General features: G+C 35.3%; 1 protein-coding gene across 1 annotated transcript; it reads right to left on the bottom strand.

The window, feature by feature from the left end:
* Nucleotides 1–4,717: 4,717 nt before the first annotated feature.
* On the bottom strand, nt 4,718–11,352 carry cplx4a (complexin 4a). Its single transcript, XM_007246034.4, has 3 exons — nt 10,985–11,352; nt 6,092–6,179; nt 4,718–5,599 (listed from the first exon to the last, which is right to left on the bottom strand). Exons 1-3 carry the CDS (start codon nt 11,146–11,148, stop codon nt 5,372–5,374), a joined length of 480 nt encoding a protein of 159 aa, XP_007246096.1. The 5' UTR covers nt 11,149–11,352; the 3' UTR covers nt 4,718–5,371.
* Nucleotides 11,353–15,333: the final 3,981 nt, after the last annotated feature.

Here is a 15,333-nt window from a genome sequence, read left to right on the forward strand (position 1 = left end):
GGACAAGCTATACCTATACTTTACAACTATACAGCTCCACTCTGCAAATATACAGTTCCAGACTGCAGCTGATCTGCTGTTGTAAAGTTTATCAGCTCTGCATCACTGCATTCACCGCAGGTCAGCTTGTGACCGCAGGGCGTCTGTAGAGCAGATGTTAGCGGGGTGCTGGACTGGGCTGGAATTGTAAAACACCATTATAAAGCAGAGTTAATGGAGGCGGCTGCAGAGCCACTAATCTCTCTTACAAACTCCTTCACACTCACTTGCCCAGACCTGAGATGAGCTGAAGAGGTGTGTGTGTGTGTGTGTGTGTGTGTGTGTGTGTGTGAGAGTGACTGAGGTGAACTTAATTGGAAGAATTTGTCAACTTCCTCAGTGCTGAATGGATATGTGTAATTAGTGGTGAAGTAAGACTGACAGCAGGCTGGTAATCCGCCGGCCTCACGCTGTTTAAGGGGATTACGCTTTTCTCCCCTCAAAACACTAAAACAAAGCCCCCCCTTTATTCCCACTGTTTAGATTGTGTGTTATTACAACAGATAACAGTCTATTAGTCTCTCTAAGCTGTTTTTATTCATGACCTCTCAATAGAGGAAAAGTGAAAACACACAAAGACAAAAAATAGATTATTAGATACATTTAGCAGCGTAAAATTACAATAGTGAAATTAAGTGTGGAAGGGGAACTCTAGGGGCAGGCTGTTCTGAAAGGAACTGAACTGCAACAGTAACAAAACCATTAGAAATTGCTAGTACTAATTATTAATAATTATATCATATTCCAACTTTTATTCCAGTTTCTATAATATTATTCTAAAATATTAAATAATCAACAAAGGTGTCAAAAGTATCTCCATAAATTACTCTGTAGGAAGAAATATCGATACTAGACTTTAAAATACTTCTGTAGAAGTTGAAGTATCAACTCAAGCTCAACACTTTTACTCTTTAAGTAAAAGTACTGGTTTTAAAACTACTTAAAGAGTAAAAGTAAAAGCAGTGTGAGGGGAAAAAATGGCATTAAGAACAAAAGCTTAGGCAGCACCACAGAGTCCTCCGAGAGTCCTATAGAGAACTACCCCCCCCCCTTCCCAAAACACATTTTTCTAAAAGCCATAATGACTATAATGTTCTATTAAAATGTTAATGTTGATACATTTAGGATGCACTAGGCTACATACGTCTGCTATGTTCTTGCTGGAGTGTGTGTGTGGGGGGGGAGGGGGGTGTGATGTGTGCAGGTGTAATGGATCACAGTATAAACCAATAGGGAGTCAGAATTGTATATGTTTATACTTTTACATATACATTTACTTCTATACTTATCTGGATGGAGAGATTTATTTGGATAGGGGTTTTATTGAATGACAAGAGGCCAGAATGAAAATAAGATGAAATAATACTATACTGTATATATAATATACGGTACCACTTTAAAATAAGACTACCTTTATAAAGGGTTTATAAATGGTTTACAATGAGTTTATTAATGGTTTTTGTAAATATTTATAAACTCTTTATAAAGGTAGTCTTATTTTAAAGTGGTACCTAATATACTATAGTGATATAATAGTATAGTAATAATGCTAATTAGGTCATTATTCTGCTATCCTTATTTTGCTACTAAAATTAAATTTACAATATAGAAAATTATAAAAAAGAAAGAAAACACATCAAATAAGAAGAGATGTGTCCAAACCTTTAGACATAATGTGCATTTAGTTGAAATGTAGTTAAAATGATAGCAGTGTAATCACCCATTACATCTTTATACTGTGTCGAGACTGCTCATTATAGAATTAAGTGTCAAAGATTCATTACATGTTTGAAATTCATAGGCAGATAAAGAATTTAAGGTGGAATATCTATAGCTGAAATAAAACAAGTTGTAGCATAATACATACTTTTTGTTAAATGAGAAAATATATTAGATTTAAGCCCTATCTGGACAGGATTAGTTTCTCCTGGGTTCTGGGTTCTCTTTTATGGGGGGTCCTCTGTGATTTTATTCTCATCCGGAACGACCATATACATGTTTTTCTTAGACGTCCTCTGAGAAAATTACAGGCTGAAATTACCTACTGTTTTCCGCTAAAACTCTGTGGTCCTTCTGTAATTTTAGTCCTGTCCGGATGCACAACTCTGAGTTTCGTCTCCTTGTGTTTAATAAAATAGCTATTTGTCCACTGCAACACACCGTAATTACACTTAGGGCATGCATTTCTGCTGAGATCCATGTAAACACAAAAGCGAGTGGAAATGGAGGAGCTACTGAACATGATGTCGTGACTGAAAAAGCCAAACAACTCACTGGTCCTCCTGTTTTTTTCAACTGCAGTCCAGATGCAGGAGTTTTATCACTGAGTAGAAGTGTAAACATTTTTCATAGACGTCCCCCTGAGAAACTAATCCGGTCCAGATAGGGCTTATGTGCACATTTGCACATCCTATATCAGCAATGGGTCCATTATTATAAATGGTGTCCTGAAACGTATAATATGCAGACCAGGTCATACTCATCATGTCAGCACATGAATCTTGGTCTGTCCTGTTTTCTAACTCAACTACACAACCAACACAAGTCTGACCGAGGCATTTAGCCTGATGGGATGACCGTCTCAGCTCAGCTGATCCTATTAGTGCTTAATCTTTTGAACTCAGAATCCACAGCATTTTGACCGTGGACACACATTAAATTAACATTAATAGGCCCAATTCCTCCTCCCTTTAACTAATCAAGGATGCAACAGTTGGGAAATAATCTCCAATTAAATTAAAACCCATTTCTTTCTTTATCTGGCAGATTACAGCGTGTTGGTGCACTTCAGATATTTAGTGCCTAAGCTAAGTTGCTTAATCTTTAAATAAGAGCTTAATTCTAGAGTTTTCATACTGTTTCCAGATACAGCATCTTGTGCTGCACTTTCAGCCTACGCTTTGGTAATAAAGATATGCTTATTCCTTGCTTATTTTTTATGCTTATTCCATAAATTCATATACTTGCCGGAGATCTGCACTCCATTTGTCATAGACCTTCCAGTCTGGGGACTTAATGTGAGATGGGTGTCCAAATCTAAAGATGGAACTAAACAGTAAATGGAGAAATGGAGGTAATCAAAAATATTAAATATATTTCAAATTCAGCTCATTTATTAATTTCCAGAGATGCAAACATAAAAAATATGAGGTAACTCAAGGTAACTTAAAAAGCACTTTGTAATCAGTTCATTTGGCATTTTACGTCCAGGCCTGTGTTTAACTTTTATGGTGTTGACCATCCTTTCCTCCTTATGTCTCTATCAGTGTCTATTATCCTTTCCTTAATGTCCATTATCATTCAATTAATGTAAATTATCTTACTCTCAGGGTCCATAAAAATTCCCTCAATGTCCATTATCTATCCCTCAATGTCTGATATTATTCCCTGTGTCCAAGATCCTTTCCTCAATGTCTATTATCAGTCCCTCAATGTCCATGATCCTTCCATCAGTGTTCATTATCCTCCCCTAAAGGTCCATGATCATTTCCTTAGTGCCATCATCAATCCCTCAGTGTCTTTCAACAGTCCCTCAAGGTCCATGATTATTCCCTTAATATTAATGATAATTCCCTTAATGTCCATTACAATTTCCAGTATAAAATGATTCAGTATGTATTAATTTCACTACTTGGATTAAATCAAACCACTTAATTGGTGAAAATATATTTAGTTAACCATCCTAAAGTTGACAACCTTGAATGTTTTGTAGTTACATTAAATTAAATAAGTTTAGTTTTGGGAATAATAAACTTCTTATACATAAAAAAGTCATTTAAATTACAAAAAATCATATATTTTTTTTTTTATCAAAGCATGTTCTGTATGCACATGCAATACATAATGCTGTATCTACAAGACGTACATGATGTCTTACATGATTTTTGCCATGATTTTAACCTGCACTTTAAGAATGATATCTTAAATCCATCCAAATTAGGAACAATCTCTTTTATTATTTAAATTCATCTGCATAAACATAATACATTATACATCCACAACCTCACACACTTACATATTTCACTAACAATCTACTGCATTTACAGAACAACAGTGTAAAATCATAATTCCATTCATTTCAGCTGTAAATTTCCTGCAATGAATAATGTGTAGACTGTTGCAGGAAATGTACCACTTTCCCATCCCCATCCTTCCCTTTCATGCATCCTTTCTGTGAAAGAGCAAACGGTGTTCAAACCACGCCTTCCACACTCTGAGCATATATTGTATCTTTTATTTAATAATAATTTATTGGTTATAAAAGATTTTCTTTACATTCAATAAAACTAACCTTTATTACTAACTGTACAGCATAGAAGACACTGTATGAAACATTTAATAGTGCTGTGATCATTAATTCTGAGGGGAAGAAGAGAATGTAGAGTGAGGGTAAACTGGGAGACACACCTCTAACAGCATTTAAACAACACTTAAAAATGAAAAATACATTGTTCACTGTCAGAGAGCAAGAAAAGACAGTCAGGTGGAGCTAAATGGACCCCAAAAAGCCTCCAGTGTTGGGGGATAATGTATGTGGTTCAAGTTACCAATGGGTGAGACTACAGTACTTGTAATGTTTGACTTAAACTTTATCACTTCTGTCCTTCTTATTGATTTTGCAAATAAATAATGTCATTTTAACAATTCAAGATGATAAAGTGATTACAGTGTTTTTTCTTTTATCAAGACAGAAGTTCTCCTAACTCACATTTGTTTTTTAGTTCTGCTTCTTAATTTGGTCTACAATACATAAAGTGGCTTGCAAAAGTATTCATTCCCCTAGAACCTCTTCACATTTCGTCACCTTACAACCACAAACTTAAATGTATTTGATTGAGATTTTAGAGATAGACCAACAGAAAATAGCACCTATTTACACGGTTATTCTTATTTAACTCATTGTTAAGCATTTTGTGAGCTGAATGAATAGGTATTTTTTGTCTTATTACTAAGTACTTTAAGCTGTTTGGTCATGTTTGACATTAACTATTTGTTGTAAAATAGGTTAATATGTATTTAAGCTTTAGAACAGAGTGGGGTGTCATAATAAGTAACACTAAATTGCAAATTGGTCATTTGTTCCTTTAGGTTAGATTGAATAGACTAAATAGTTAAAATATATGATTTTAATATATGGCAAATTCCTCATACTAGCTGCTTTGCAGCCATTGGTCAGCAGGATATGACTTGTTAAATTAGTCTTGCTGTTATTGCAGGCCTATATAACAATAAGGGTAGATCACGTTTCAACCAATCGGACTGTGTGTTCAGACATAATTTGTTGAAAATCATTAAATACAACTTTCTGGAGTGTTTGGATTCCCACTGTGCTTTACATGACAGAGCATTTCTCCTCTGCCTTGCTCTTCATCTCAGTCAGAGTGGCGGAGGCCTTCTCTTTGATCTGATCCATGTCCATGTTCTGTATGTTCTGCATCTGACCCAGGATGGAGTCTTTCTCCTCCTCTTCCGTAGCGTCCTCATCCACCATTTTCAGCAGCTCCTCAGGAACGTCCACGTCATCCCCGGCCATCTGGAGCATGTTCTCGTCCTGTTCGCTCTGATACACACAGGCAAAGAGAGGAGTGTGTTGATTAGTAGATTCTAGAACAGTGTTAATAAGGTATTACAATCAAGTGTACAAACAGTGTAAATTGGGAGAACATTAAAGAACTGTGTGAATGAGATCTGACATTCTAGAACTGTATGAATGGGAACAAGCTAGCTTTTAAACATTGTGAGTGCCTAATGCTAACTTATTTTCTAACAGTTCTAGAAAGTTATCTTTAATTCACACTCTTCTTCACCCTATTCATACTGTTCTGGAATATACTCATTTTTTTACACTGTTTTAGAATGTCTTTTTTTAATGTTGTCTCTCATTTACACTTTCTAGAATGTGCTGTATAATTTACACTGTTCTTATATGCTCTCTCACATTCACACTGTTCTAGATTGTGCTGTACAATTCTTACTGTTCTTATGTGCTCTCTCAAATTCACAGTGTTCTAGACTGTGCTGTATAATTCACACTGGTGGTTCCAATCTTTACCTTTGGCAGTCTGTACTTCTCTCTGAGACACACCCTCAGGGTCGCCCGCTCTGCTTTCTTATGCAGGAAGTCAGCATCTCTCTCCATCCTGAGGGTCAAACAGAAGGTCAGCAGATCAGATCAGGCCAAGAAAAATCAGGAGATTAATTAGACAGGCATCACTGTTTAAAAAACAACAACAACAAAAAATCTGTGAAAGTAACACTTATATTAAAGTCATCTAACATATAAGGGATCATATCAAATAATTTACTAAACACACCAGAATATGCTTTATATTTTAGATCCTTCAAAATAGATGACAGTTTTGTACATCTTGTACATCTTGGGTGCAGTCAGCCTGGAGTGGCGTTCAGTTTTCAAAAGTTAATTACTTGAATTTCTTGTCCCTTAATATGTTTGAGAGCATCAGCTGTAAAGTTGTGAAGAGGTAGAGTTACAGGTATACAGTGACTAGTGAATATTTGAGTAATGTTCTAATCCATATTATGGCAAAAACTGCTCAACTAAGTAAAGAAATGAAGGTCAGTCAATCCCGAAAAAATCAAGAAATTTGAAAGTATCCTGAAGTGCACGAAGACCATTAAAAATGCTGTCATGAAACTAGCTCTCATCAGGACCGCACCAGGAAAGGAAGAGCAAGATTTACCTCTGTAGCAAAGGATAAGTACATCAGAGTTCCCAGCTGCAGAAATCGCATCTATAAGAGCATCTAAAAGCTTTTGTATTGTGGTTTGTTGAAGACTCAGACTGTACATTAGCCAGCAGACTTTGTCTGAGGGAGGAATCTGTACCTACTGTCTGTGGCAAATCAGCAGATGAGGGAGATCTAAATACTTTTAAATAATGGGTTTTGTGGAGTTTTCTTTTGCAGTTAAGCATAAACTAGCTTGTTCGTGTTTTGCCATTCATCACAAGCTAACACTAATGTGAGGTAAACGCTCAGTGTAAACATGCAGTGGCCTGCGACCGTTTATTTGCCTAAAACTGACAGAGCCCTTAAACGGCTCATTCCGAAAGAGACTAAACTGGCAAGAATAGAGCTGGAAAGATTTTTTTGTTTTAGAATGAGTTTGTGTAAAGTACTGCTGCTTTGTACTTATTTATAAGAGGCTTGGACCCTGTATGTCTGTAAAGCTGCTTTGTGACAACAAGCTGTAAATACCGCTATATAAATACATTTCAGTTAATTTAATTGAATAATAATTGATCATTTAAAAAAATATCAGATGATTATCAGTGTATGGAGCTGATAATTTGAACAGTTAGTCTAGATGGTCATATTGCATCTGGACTGTGTATAAAGATCATTAAAAATAGATTACAACATGAACAACTGACACAAACAGCATTATTAAATGTATATGTTTATGGAGGTCTTTGTAGTTGGGGGTCCTGATTAATTGACTATACACTGCTATTAGCAAGAAACTACTCTATCTGCAGCATTAGTATACTGTATGATGTAATAAAAATGTATTACTGATAGACAGAGTTACGGAATGTCACTCTGATCAGATGTAATCTCGTTATGTAACACTTTTCTATTGTACTCTCATTAAATGGAAATTCCAGTAGTTCGAACATTCATTTCATTCACTGGTAGTTTATGTGCAGAAAGTCTTCAAACAGTGACTGTTCACAGTAACAGTGCATGTATATATATATGTAAAAGTAAATGGTCAGATCAGAATTGAGTTATCTTATATATGTCATGTGTAACACAGACTGATAGAAACAGTCTATTTATTTAATTCTAAAGCATAAAAAGATATGGGAAAGCACTTGAGAGTAAAGTTCAATTACTTTGCTGGTAAAACACACCACACTACAACAAAAGAGTCCTGACTGGTCCTAGGGTACCAAGCACAAATTAGTACACACCTTAAATTCAATTGTTTTTAATTATTTTAAAATGTTATGCATTGTAGATTAATACTAGTCATTCGAACTATAAAGACAAATGAAATTATTTAGTACATAGAAAAGTGTTAAACAAACCAGCTTTACACATCTCTGCTGGATTTTTTCAGTCAGTTTTATGAAGTAGAGTCACCTGGAATTCAGGCTTTCAGTTAACAGCTGTGCTGGACTCATCAAGAGTTAATTACTTGAATTTCTTGCCTCTCAATGTGTTTGAGAGCATCAGTTGTAAAGTTGTGAAGAGGTAGAGTTACAGGTATACAATGAGTAGCCATATATGTTAATTGTGTCTACATATCAATAAATATGCTGACTAACACCATATTTAGACAACTGGCTTTAGGTTTATTTGGGTTTATTCCAATATTATATAGAGTTATATACAAGTAGACACACTCACTGACCAACACTGACTTAATGTTTATTTGGGTTTATTCTAATTATGTATAGTGTTAATTGCAGGTACACACTCTTAGTGTCCACTAACTTTATGTTTATTCTACTTTAAAATATAGAGTTAATTACAGATAGACACTCACTGACCACTGTCTTTATGGTACATATTTGGAATTATTTTATTGTTTTATAGAGTTAATTAAATATGGACACTCCCACTAAGGACTGACTATGCTTACTTGGATTAATTCTAATGTTATATAGAGTTCATTAAAGGTAAACACTCTTAATATTCACTGACTTAATGTTTATTCTTAAGTTATGTTAATTATAGAGTTAATTACAGGTAGACATGCCCACTGGCCACTGACTATGTTTATTTGGGTTCATTCTAATGTTATATACAGCTATTACAGATTAACACACAACCTTCTAAGATTATATAGAGTTATATACATGTAGACACTCCCACTGGCCACTGAAATTATGTTATTTGGGTTTGTTCTAATGTTATATAGAGTTATATATAGAGAGAGTCAATCTATTACAGATTGACACACTCACTGACCATTAGTGACTTTATGTTTGTTTTTTTCTAATGTTATATAGAGTTAAAGGTAGACACTCTCACTGACCACTGACTTGGGTTTATTGCAATGTTGTATAGAGTTAATTACAGGTAGACACTCTCACTAGAAGTTAACTATGCTTACTTGAATTTATTCTAATGTTATATAGAGCTACATTACAGATAGACACATTTATTTGTCACTGATCATTACAGGTAGATAATCTCACATTGTTTTAATGTAATTTAGTTTGTTACAGGCATAAACACATGTCTGACTGAGTGTGCTGTATTTTTGTTTAGTCTAGTCTGTGTTAAGTCCTGTTCTTAATGCTGATTAGCCGCTAGCTAATCATGGACTGGTAGCAGTAAGATTGAGACAAACATTTCCTTAGTTTTTTTTTACATGTGTCAACTCTATGACCCTTAATGGGTGGGTTATGATGTCATTTTGATAATTAATAATTGGAGTTTAGAACAATAATAGGGGGTAAACATGCCGTTTTCTCGCAGTGAATGCTAGATGCAGGAGATACATACTCACTGATCACTGACTTTATGTTTATTTAGGCTTATTCTAATGTTATACAGAGTTTTTACATGTAGACACTCATTGATCACACACTTTGAGGCCAGCTTTTGCTGGTGTCAGATGGTTTAAATTGGTCATTGGTGGTCAAGGAGGATGAAAAGCAGGCCTATCCCACAGAGATGCAGTAGTCTTTAGTGGGCTGGTAACAGTATTATTGTAAAACAACAAGCTACCACTTTAAAATAAGACTCACTTTATAAAGGGTTTATAAAGGGCTTATATAGAGTTTATCCATGGTTATTAATTAGGTTGTAAATGCTTCTGAAAATGCATTATTATATCTGTTAACAACTTAATAGCTGATTAATTATTTATCCAGTAATCACAATGTGGTGTATAATAACATATTAAACAACTAAACTGACTTTGCTTAAGATCAACATCCAGAAATCTTTTTAGAGGTCTAACAGTGTAAATGAACGTGGAATTGATATTTAGAAAAAGACAGGCCACTGTTTCTCCTTTCAATGTATGTGTTGAGACTGTTACTGATTATTAACTGTTATTAATGATATTCACAACCTGGTTAATAACCATTATTAACTTCTTTATAAGCCATTTATAAGCCATTTATAAAGGAACCTTATTTTAGTTTAAAGTTTGAACCAACAAATACATGAGTAAAAAGTAAAAATCAAGAGCTCTATCTTGTTCAAACTAAAAACATATTCTAATCATTAATAGATCATGGCATAGAAAATGGCAGCCATAATGTAACTTGCACTTGCACCCAATTAATTAATACAATTAGCTAGAATTTGCTACAGTTAGAATGGAAAATGTACTACTGCTCCAGGCCTATTTATAAGGTGTAGAACAATGTGAGGACCCCTGCAATACAGCATGTTGTTAAAATGTGTGTTGTCCAAACTGGGTAACTGCTGTGTAACATGGCGGACGACTGATGCCATCAGCTGAGGGAAAGATTACGGAGGATGGGATTATGTAACAGTGCTTTGTAGCTTGGAAGCAAGGCGAACAGCTCCTGGCATTATCATTAAAACAGATTTACGCTTTTTACAATGCTTTCGCTGTTGATTTTCATACATTTGACATCTAAAAAAGAATAATAAATGTACATAAAACAGAAAAAGTTGAATAAAACCAGAGGGGAAGCCGAGGAATTACACAAAATACTAAAATAAATTGGAAAAAAAAAACTTTTTATTGCTTTAAAACTGAAACTGTATCATTTAGATATGTTTAGATATGATCCCAAAGCCAAAGCATGCTCACAAATCACTTCAAATCACACAATGACTTAAGTTATATATATATATATAATAAGAACAGAGAATGATTGACAGGCCGTGGTTATATTCCCTGGAGCCTGTACAGGTCAAAAATGGCGGCGTGTGTACAGATGGACACTGTGATGGCGAGTAAAGGCAGTACAGTACTGATGTGTACTCACTTCTCCTCCACCAGCTGCTTCTGGTACTCCTCATATTCTTCTCTGGTCATTCCTGCTGCCGCCGCGGGGTCCTTGGGGGTCTCCTCCTCGGCCTTCTCCTCTCCTCCCCCGAGACCCATGCCCTTCAGAGGATTCCCCACCATACTTTTAATGAGAAAAGCCATTTTTTACCGTCCCACTGGAGCCTGTAGCTGGATGTCAAGAAAGGTCAACCTGTGTAGATCCTTCTTTTTGGTTTTTGGTTGAAAGGCCTTCAGTCCAGGTAGTGAAAGTGAGGAGAGGTGCTAACCCACCGGTGTGCCTGTGCTGTGAAGGACACAGTGATGGAGGGAGCATAGAGAGAGAGAGAGAGAAAGAGAGAGAGAGAGAGAGAGAGAAAGAGAGAGGCTATGCTAGGGCTGTAATCTGGATTAAGCTTCAGTCTCTGCTTTATACAAAGGCAGATGGCTGCGAGTTTTGTCCCCTTATTTATTCCACACAGTTCAGCACACATTGAACTGCTATAGATCACCTGCAACCGGGGCAATTCTACAACCAGAGGTTTAGAGGTGCTGAGCACCCAACAAACCCAATAATGTAAAACCCGATAATAATTCACTAAACTCAAAACTTTGTTGTAACCAATTATATAAGAAAATTTAAGTTCATGTAATATCATTTTTAAGTACAGTGAACTTTATAATGATACTCTTTTTACATATATACTTTAAAATAAGATTTCCCTGAAATTATATATTTTATTTGCAAAATTATTTTTCTTAAATACTACTAAATATACTACATTGGTTTTAGTAAGAATTAGAGTTATAGTTATTAGACAGTTATAAGAGTAACTGTCTTTACTGTCCTGCGAAGGCTTACAACTCAATTTGATTGCATTCAGCAATAAGTGTGAGGTTACTTAAGTCTGAATACAGGATGATTACCATGAACACCATCCTAATGATGACGGTATTGGTGGAGTATTGGTGGAGCATTTGGTGGAGTATTTATACCTGTCTAGCCCACATCTGGCATTAGACATAGCATTAGCCAATACTGAAGGTTTTGGTTTATCTGCTCCAGAGTGTCCTATTCTATTGGCAGTACTACACTACAGCGACTAGACAAACTATGTGTGTGTGTATGTTTGTGCATTTGTGCATCTATGTCAGCAATGTTCCTAATTGATTTTTGGCTTGAAGAAGTTTTTTTTTTTTTTTTTTTTTTTTTTACAATATACTTTTACAGTATACTCATTTTTTTTTTAAACAAAATTAATTTTCTTCCCTGTTTTTAGTTTATTTGTTATAACTAAAGACAACTCTACCAATAGAGCTTAAATGCAAAAGTAAAGAGCAAAACTTGTGTTCTAAAAATATAAGTTTAACCCCTATAACGTCGACTGAAGACGCATCTTTTTAAAGAGTTCCTAAACCAAAAAAAAAAAAGGTTCCTAGGGTTCTAAACATGATTAAGTTCTATGTATCTCTTGATCCTAGTCTACAAACTAGCTTTGGATATCTTAAGTAACTTTGAAGCACTGTTGTAAGTTGCTCTGGATAAGGGCGTCTGCTAAATACCGTAAATGTAAATGTAAATATTTTTGGGGGCTGTGTGTTATGTGTATTATAATAACAGTACCCATAAACAGATATACTTGATTTATGACCAAGCAGTAGAGTGGAGATTAGCCTGGACTTCATGTATGCTGCTTCCGCCCCACTGCCAGCTAATCACATTAGCTAATGAAGTGACCAGCCAATGCGGAGTGACTGAGCTCACAGATCATCCATATATAACCTGTGTGAGCCCAGAGAAGAGTAATAATGCACCTGTTTACCTGCTCCATCTGGCCACTGACCAGCAAAAAATAAATAATTAATTAAATAAATAAATAAATAAATATATTGTAATGTAGCAATGCAGATTAAAAACTGGATTTGTAGTATTCTTAATAATATATATATATATATATATATATATATATATATATATATATTAATAATAATACAAATCCAGTTTTTAATCTGCATTGCTACATTACAATTCAGATGATTTATCAGTTAGGGATTTTTTATATTATTCAACAAATTATCTGCTCATTTTAAAAGTTTAGTCACAGTTTCCATATACTAGTGCATCTTAAAAAATGAGACTTTATTTCAGTAATTCAGTTGAAAATGTGAAACTCATATATTATATAGATGTATCACACATAGAGTGATCTATGTTAAATGTATATTTCTTTTAGTGTAGATGATTTGTAGGTTACAGCCAATGAAAATTAGAATATTATATACATATAAGACCAATTGATACTTTTGGTGCAGTGTGAGCAGTGTGCCAAGTCCTGCTGGAAAATGAAATCTGCATCTCCATAAAAGTCGTCAGCAGAGGGAAGCATGAAGTGCTGTGAGATTTTTCAGGAAAACAAAACTGCACTGACTTTAGACTTGATAATAAAACACAGTGGATCAACACCAGCAGATGACATGTCTCTCCAAACCATCACTGATCATCAGTAAATTTTACATTTCATTTGGAAATTAAGGGATTAGAGTTTGGAGGAAGAGTGGAGAGACACACAGTCCAAACTGCTTGAGGTCTAGTGTGAAGTTTCCACCAATCAGTGATGGTTTGGTCTATCACATAAAAAATATATTTCCATGACAGGAATAATATGTTCAAATAAGCAAACCAATGACTGCTATATGGGCTCCAGTGCGTTAAAGCTCTCGACCAGCATATCTCAGCCTCACCCAGTCTTAACCTCAGTCTGTTCTTCTGGTCAAGTCTTTATGTTTTAATGTCTTAATAAACAGACCCCATCACCCGCTGTTCCACCAATCACGAGTTGATGACAGGTCTTAAACTGTTCATTTAGCCTTTTCTAATCTTAAAAAAGGTGCTATCAGTTTCTGTCTATTGTAAAAAGCATAGTCAGCCCTTATAAAGCTCATACATATCCTAGTCAACAAAAAAAATACAGTTTTCATACTAACACATTAGCCAAAGAAAAAACTTTGCCCATATAATTTTTATCCATGGTTAATCCATATCCATATGAATCACTCAAAATATATACATATGTAAGTATTTTATTTCTCTCAAAATCTTTAATAGTTTCTTAACATCTTGACACAGTCTGATGTAGTGTGGGCTGATTTAGGCTCAGAGTTAGCATGCTGCTAATTGGCAATGTCTGTGGTAATTGCTTTTTAACAATGCCGCTGTCTCCGTGTGGTTCTTTGTGAATCCCTCACGTTTCTTCCGTTCAGACTTAAACATTTAGTGTGCACACTTTGTTTACAGAGAAGCTTTAACAATACACCCTTAAGACGAGCGCATTGTCACATAGAATGAATACCGAATTGAGGAAATCAGGAGGAGATGAGGAAGGTCACCCACAATTCCCTCTTCAAACAACCCTCCATTCACCTCTACTGCCTCAATATGTTTTTATTATGTTCATCTTTGTGTCGGTCCAACAAAGACGCAATACAAGGATCACGGGAACACAATGGACTCCCTATTGTTTTAAGTGTCTTAACCTTGTAGTGCCAACCACAGGCCCTGTTCTGACACTAAAGAAGCCTTAATGAGAGATAATCACCCCACAACATGTGACGGATAGTTTTATTCTTTTATCACTAAACAAAATAGAAGAAAATTTCAAATTTTATTTAAACACCTCTGGAAAAAAATTAAGAGACCACTTCAGTTTCTGAATCAGTTTTATAGGTGTATGTTTGAGTAAAATGAACATTGTTGTTTTATTCTATAAACTAGGAACAACATTTCTCCCAAATTCCAAATAAAAATATTGTCAGAGCATTTATTTGCAGACAATAAGAGATGACTGAGATGAGAAGCAGAGCTTTCAGACCTCAAGTTTTAAGAGTTCAGAAATCAATATTTGGTGGAATAACCCTGCTTTTTAATCACAGTTTTCATGGATCTTGGCATGTTCTTCTCCACCAGTCTTACACACTGCTTTTGGATAACTGTATGCCTTTACTTCTAGTGCAAACATTCAAGCAGTTCAGCTTGATTTAATGGCTTGTGATCATCCATCTTCCTCTTGATTATATTCCAGAGGTTTTCAATTTGGTAAAATTAAAGAATTTCATCATTTTTAAGTGGTTTCTTAATTTTTTTGTTCCAGAACTGTAAAGTAAGTTGAAAGGTGAGTGTGCAGCAGTGGAGCTGGACGAGGTGGTGGATGGCTGATGGAGGAATAGGATGACAGCTGTGGCGGGCTTTTCCATGGCATCACTGTGTAATCCTCTCGAAAGGGAGAGGGGGTGTAGAGAGAGAGAGAGAGAGAGAGAGAGAGAGAGAGAGAGAGAGAGAAAACAGTGACGTGA

The sequence above is a fragment of the Astyanax mexicanus genome, chromosome 17 (assembly GCF_023375975.1).
Source record: "Astyanax mexicanus isolate ESR-SI-001 chromosome 17, AstMex3_surface, whole genome shotgun sequence".
In the NCBI taxonomy this organism is placed as follows: domain Eukaryota; kingdom Metazoa; phylum Chordata; class Actinopteri; order Characiformes; family Acestrorhamphidae; genus Astyanax; species Astyanax mexicanus.

What these genes read in the sequence shown, in the direction of transcription:
- cplx4a (XM_007246034.4), bottom strand. Translation starts at nt 11,148, where the DNA reads ATGGCTTTTCTCATTAAAAGTATGGTGGGGAATCCTCTGAAGGGCATG. An exon ending in AAGCAGCTGGTGGAGGAGAA is followed by an intron (nt 6,180 to 10,984) that starts GTGAGTACACAT and finishes TTTGACCCTCAG; the next exon opens with GATGGAGAGAGATGCTGACT. An exon ending in AGAAGTACAGACTGCCAAAG is followed by an intron (nt 5,600 to 6,091) that starts GTAAAGATTGGA and finishes TGTGTGTATCAG; the next exon opens with AGCGAACAGGACGAGAACAT.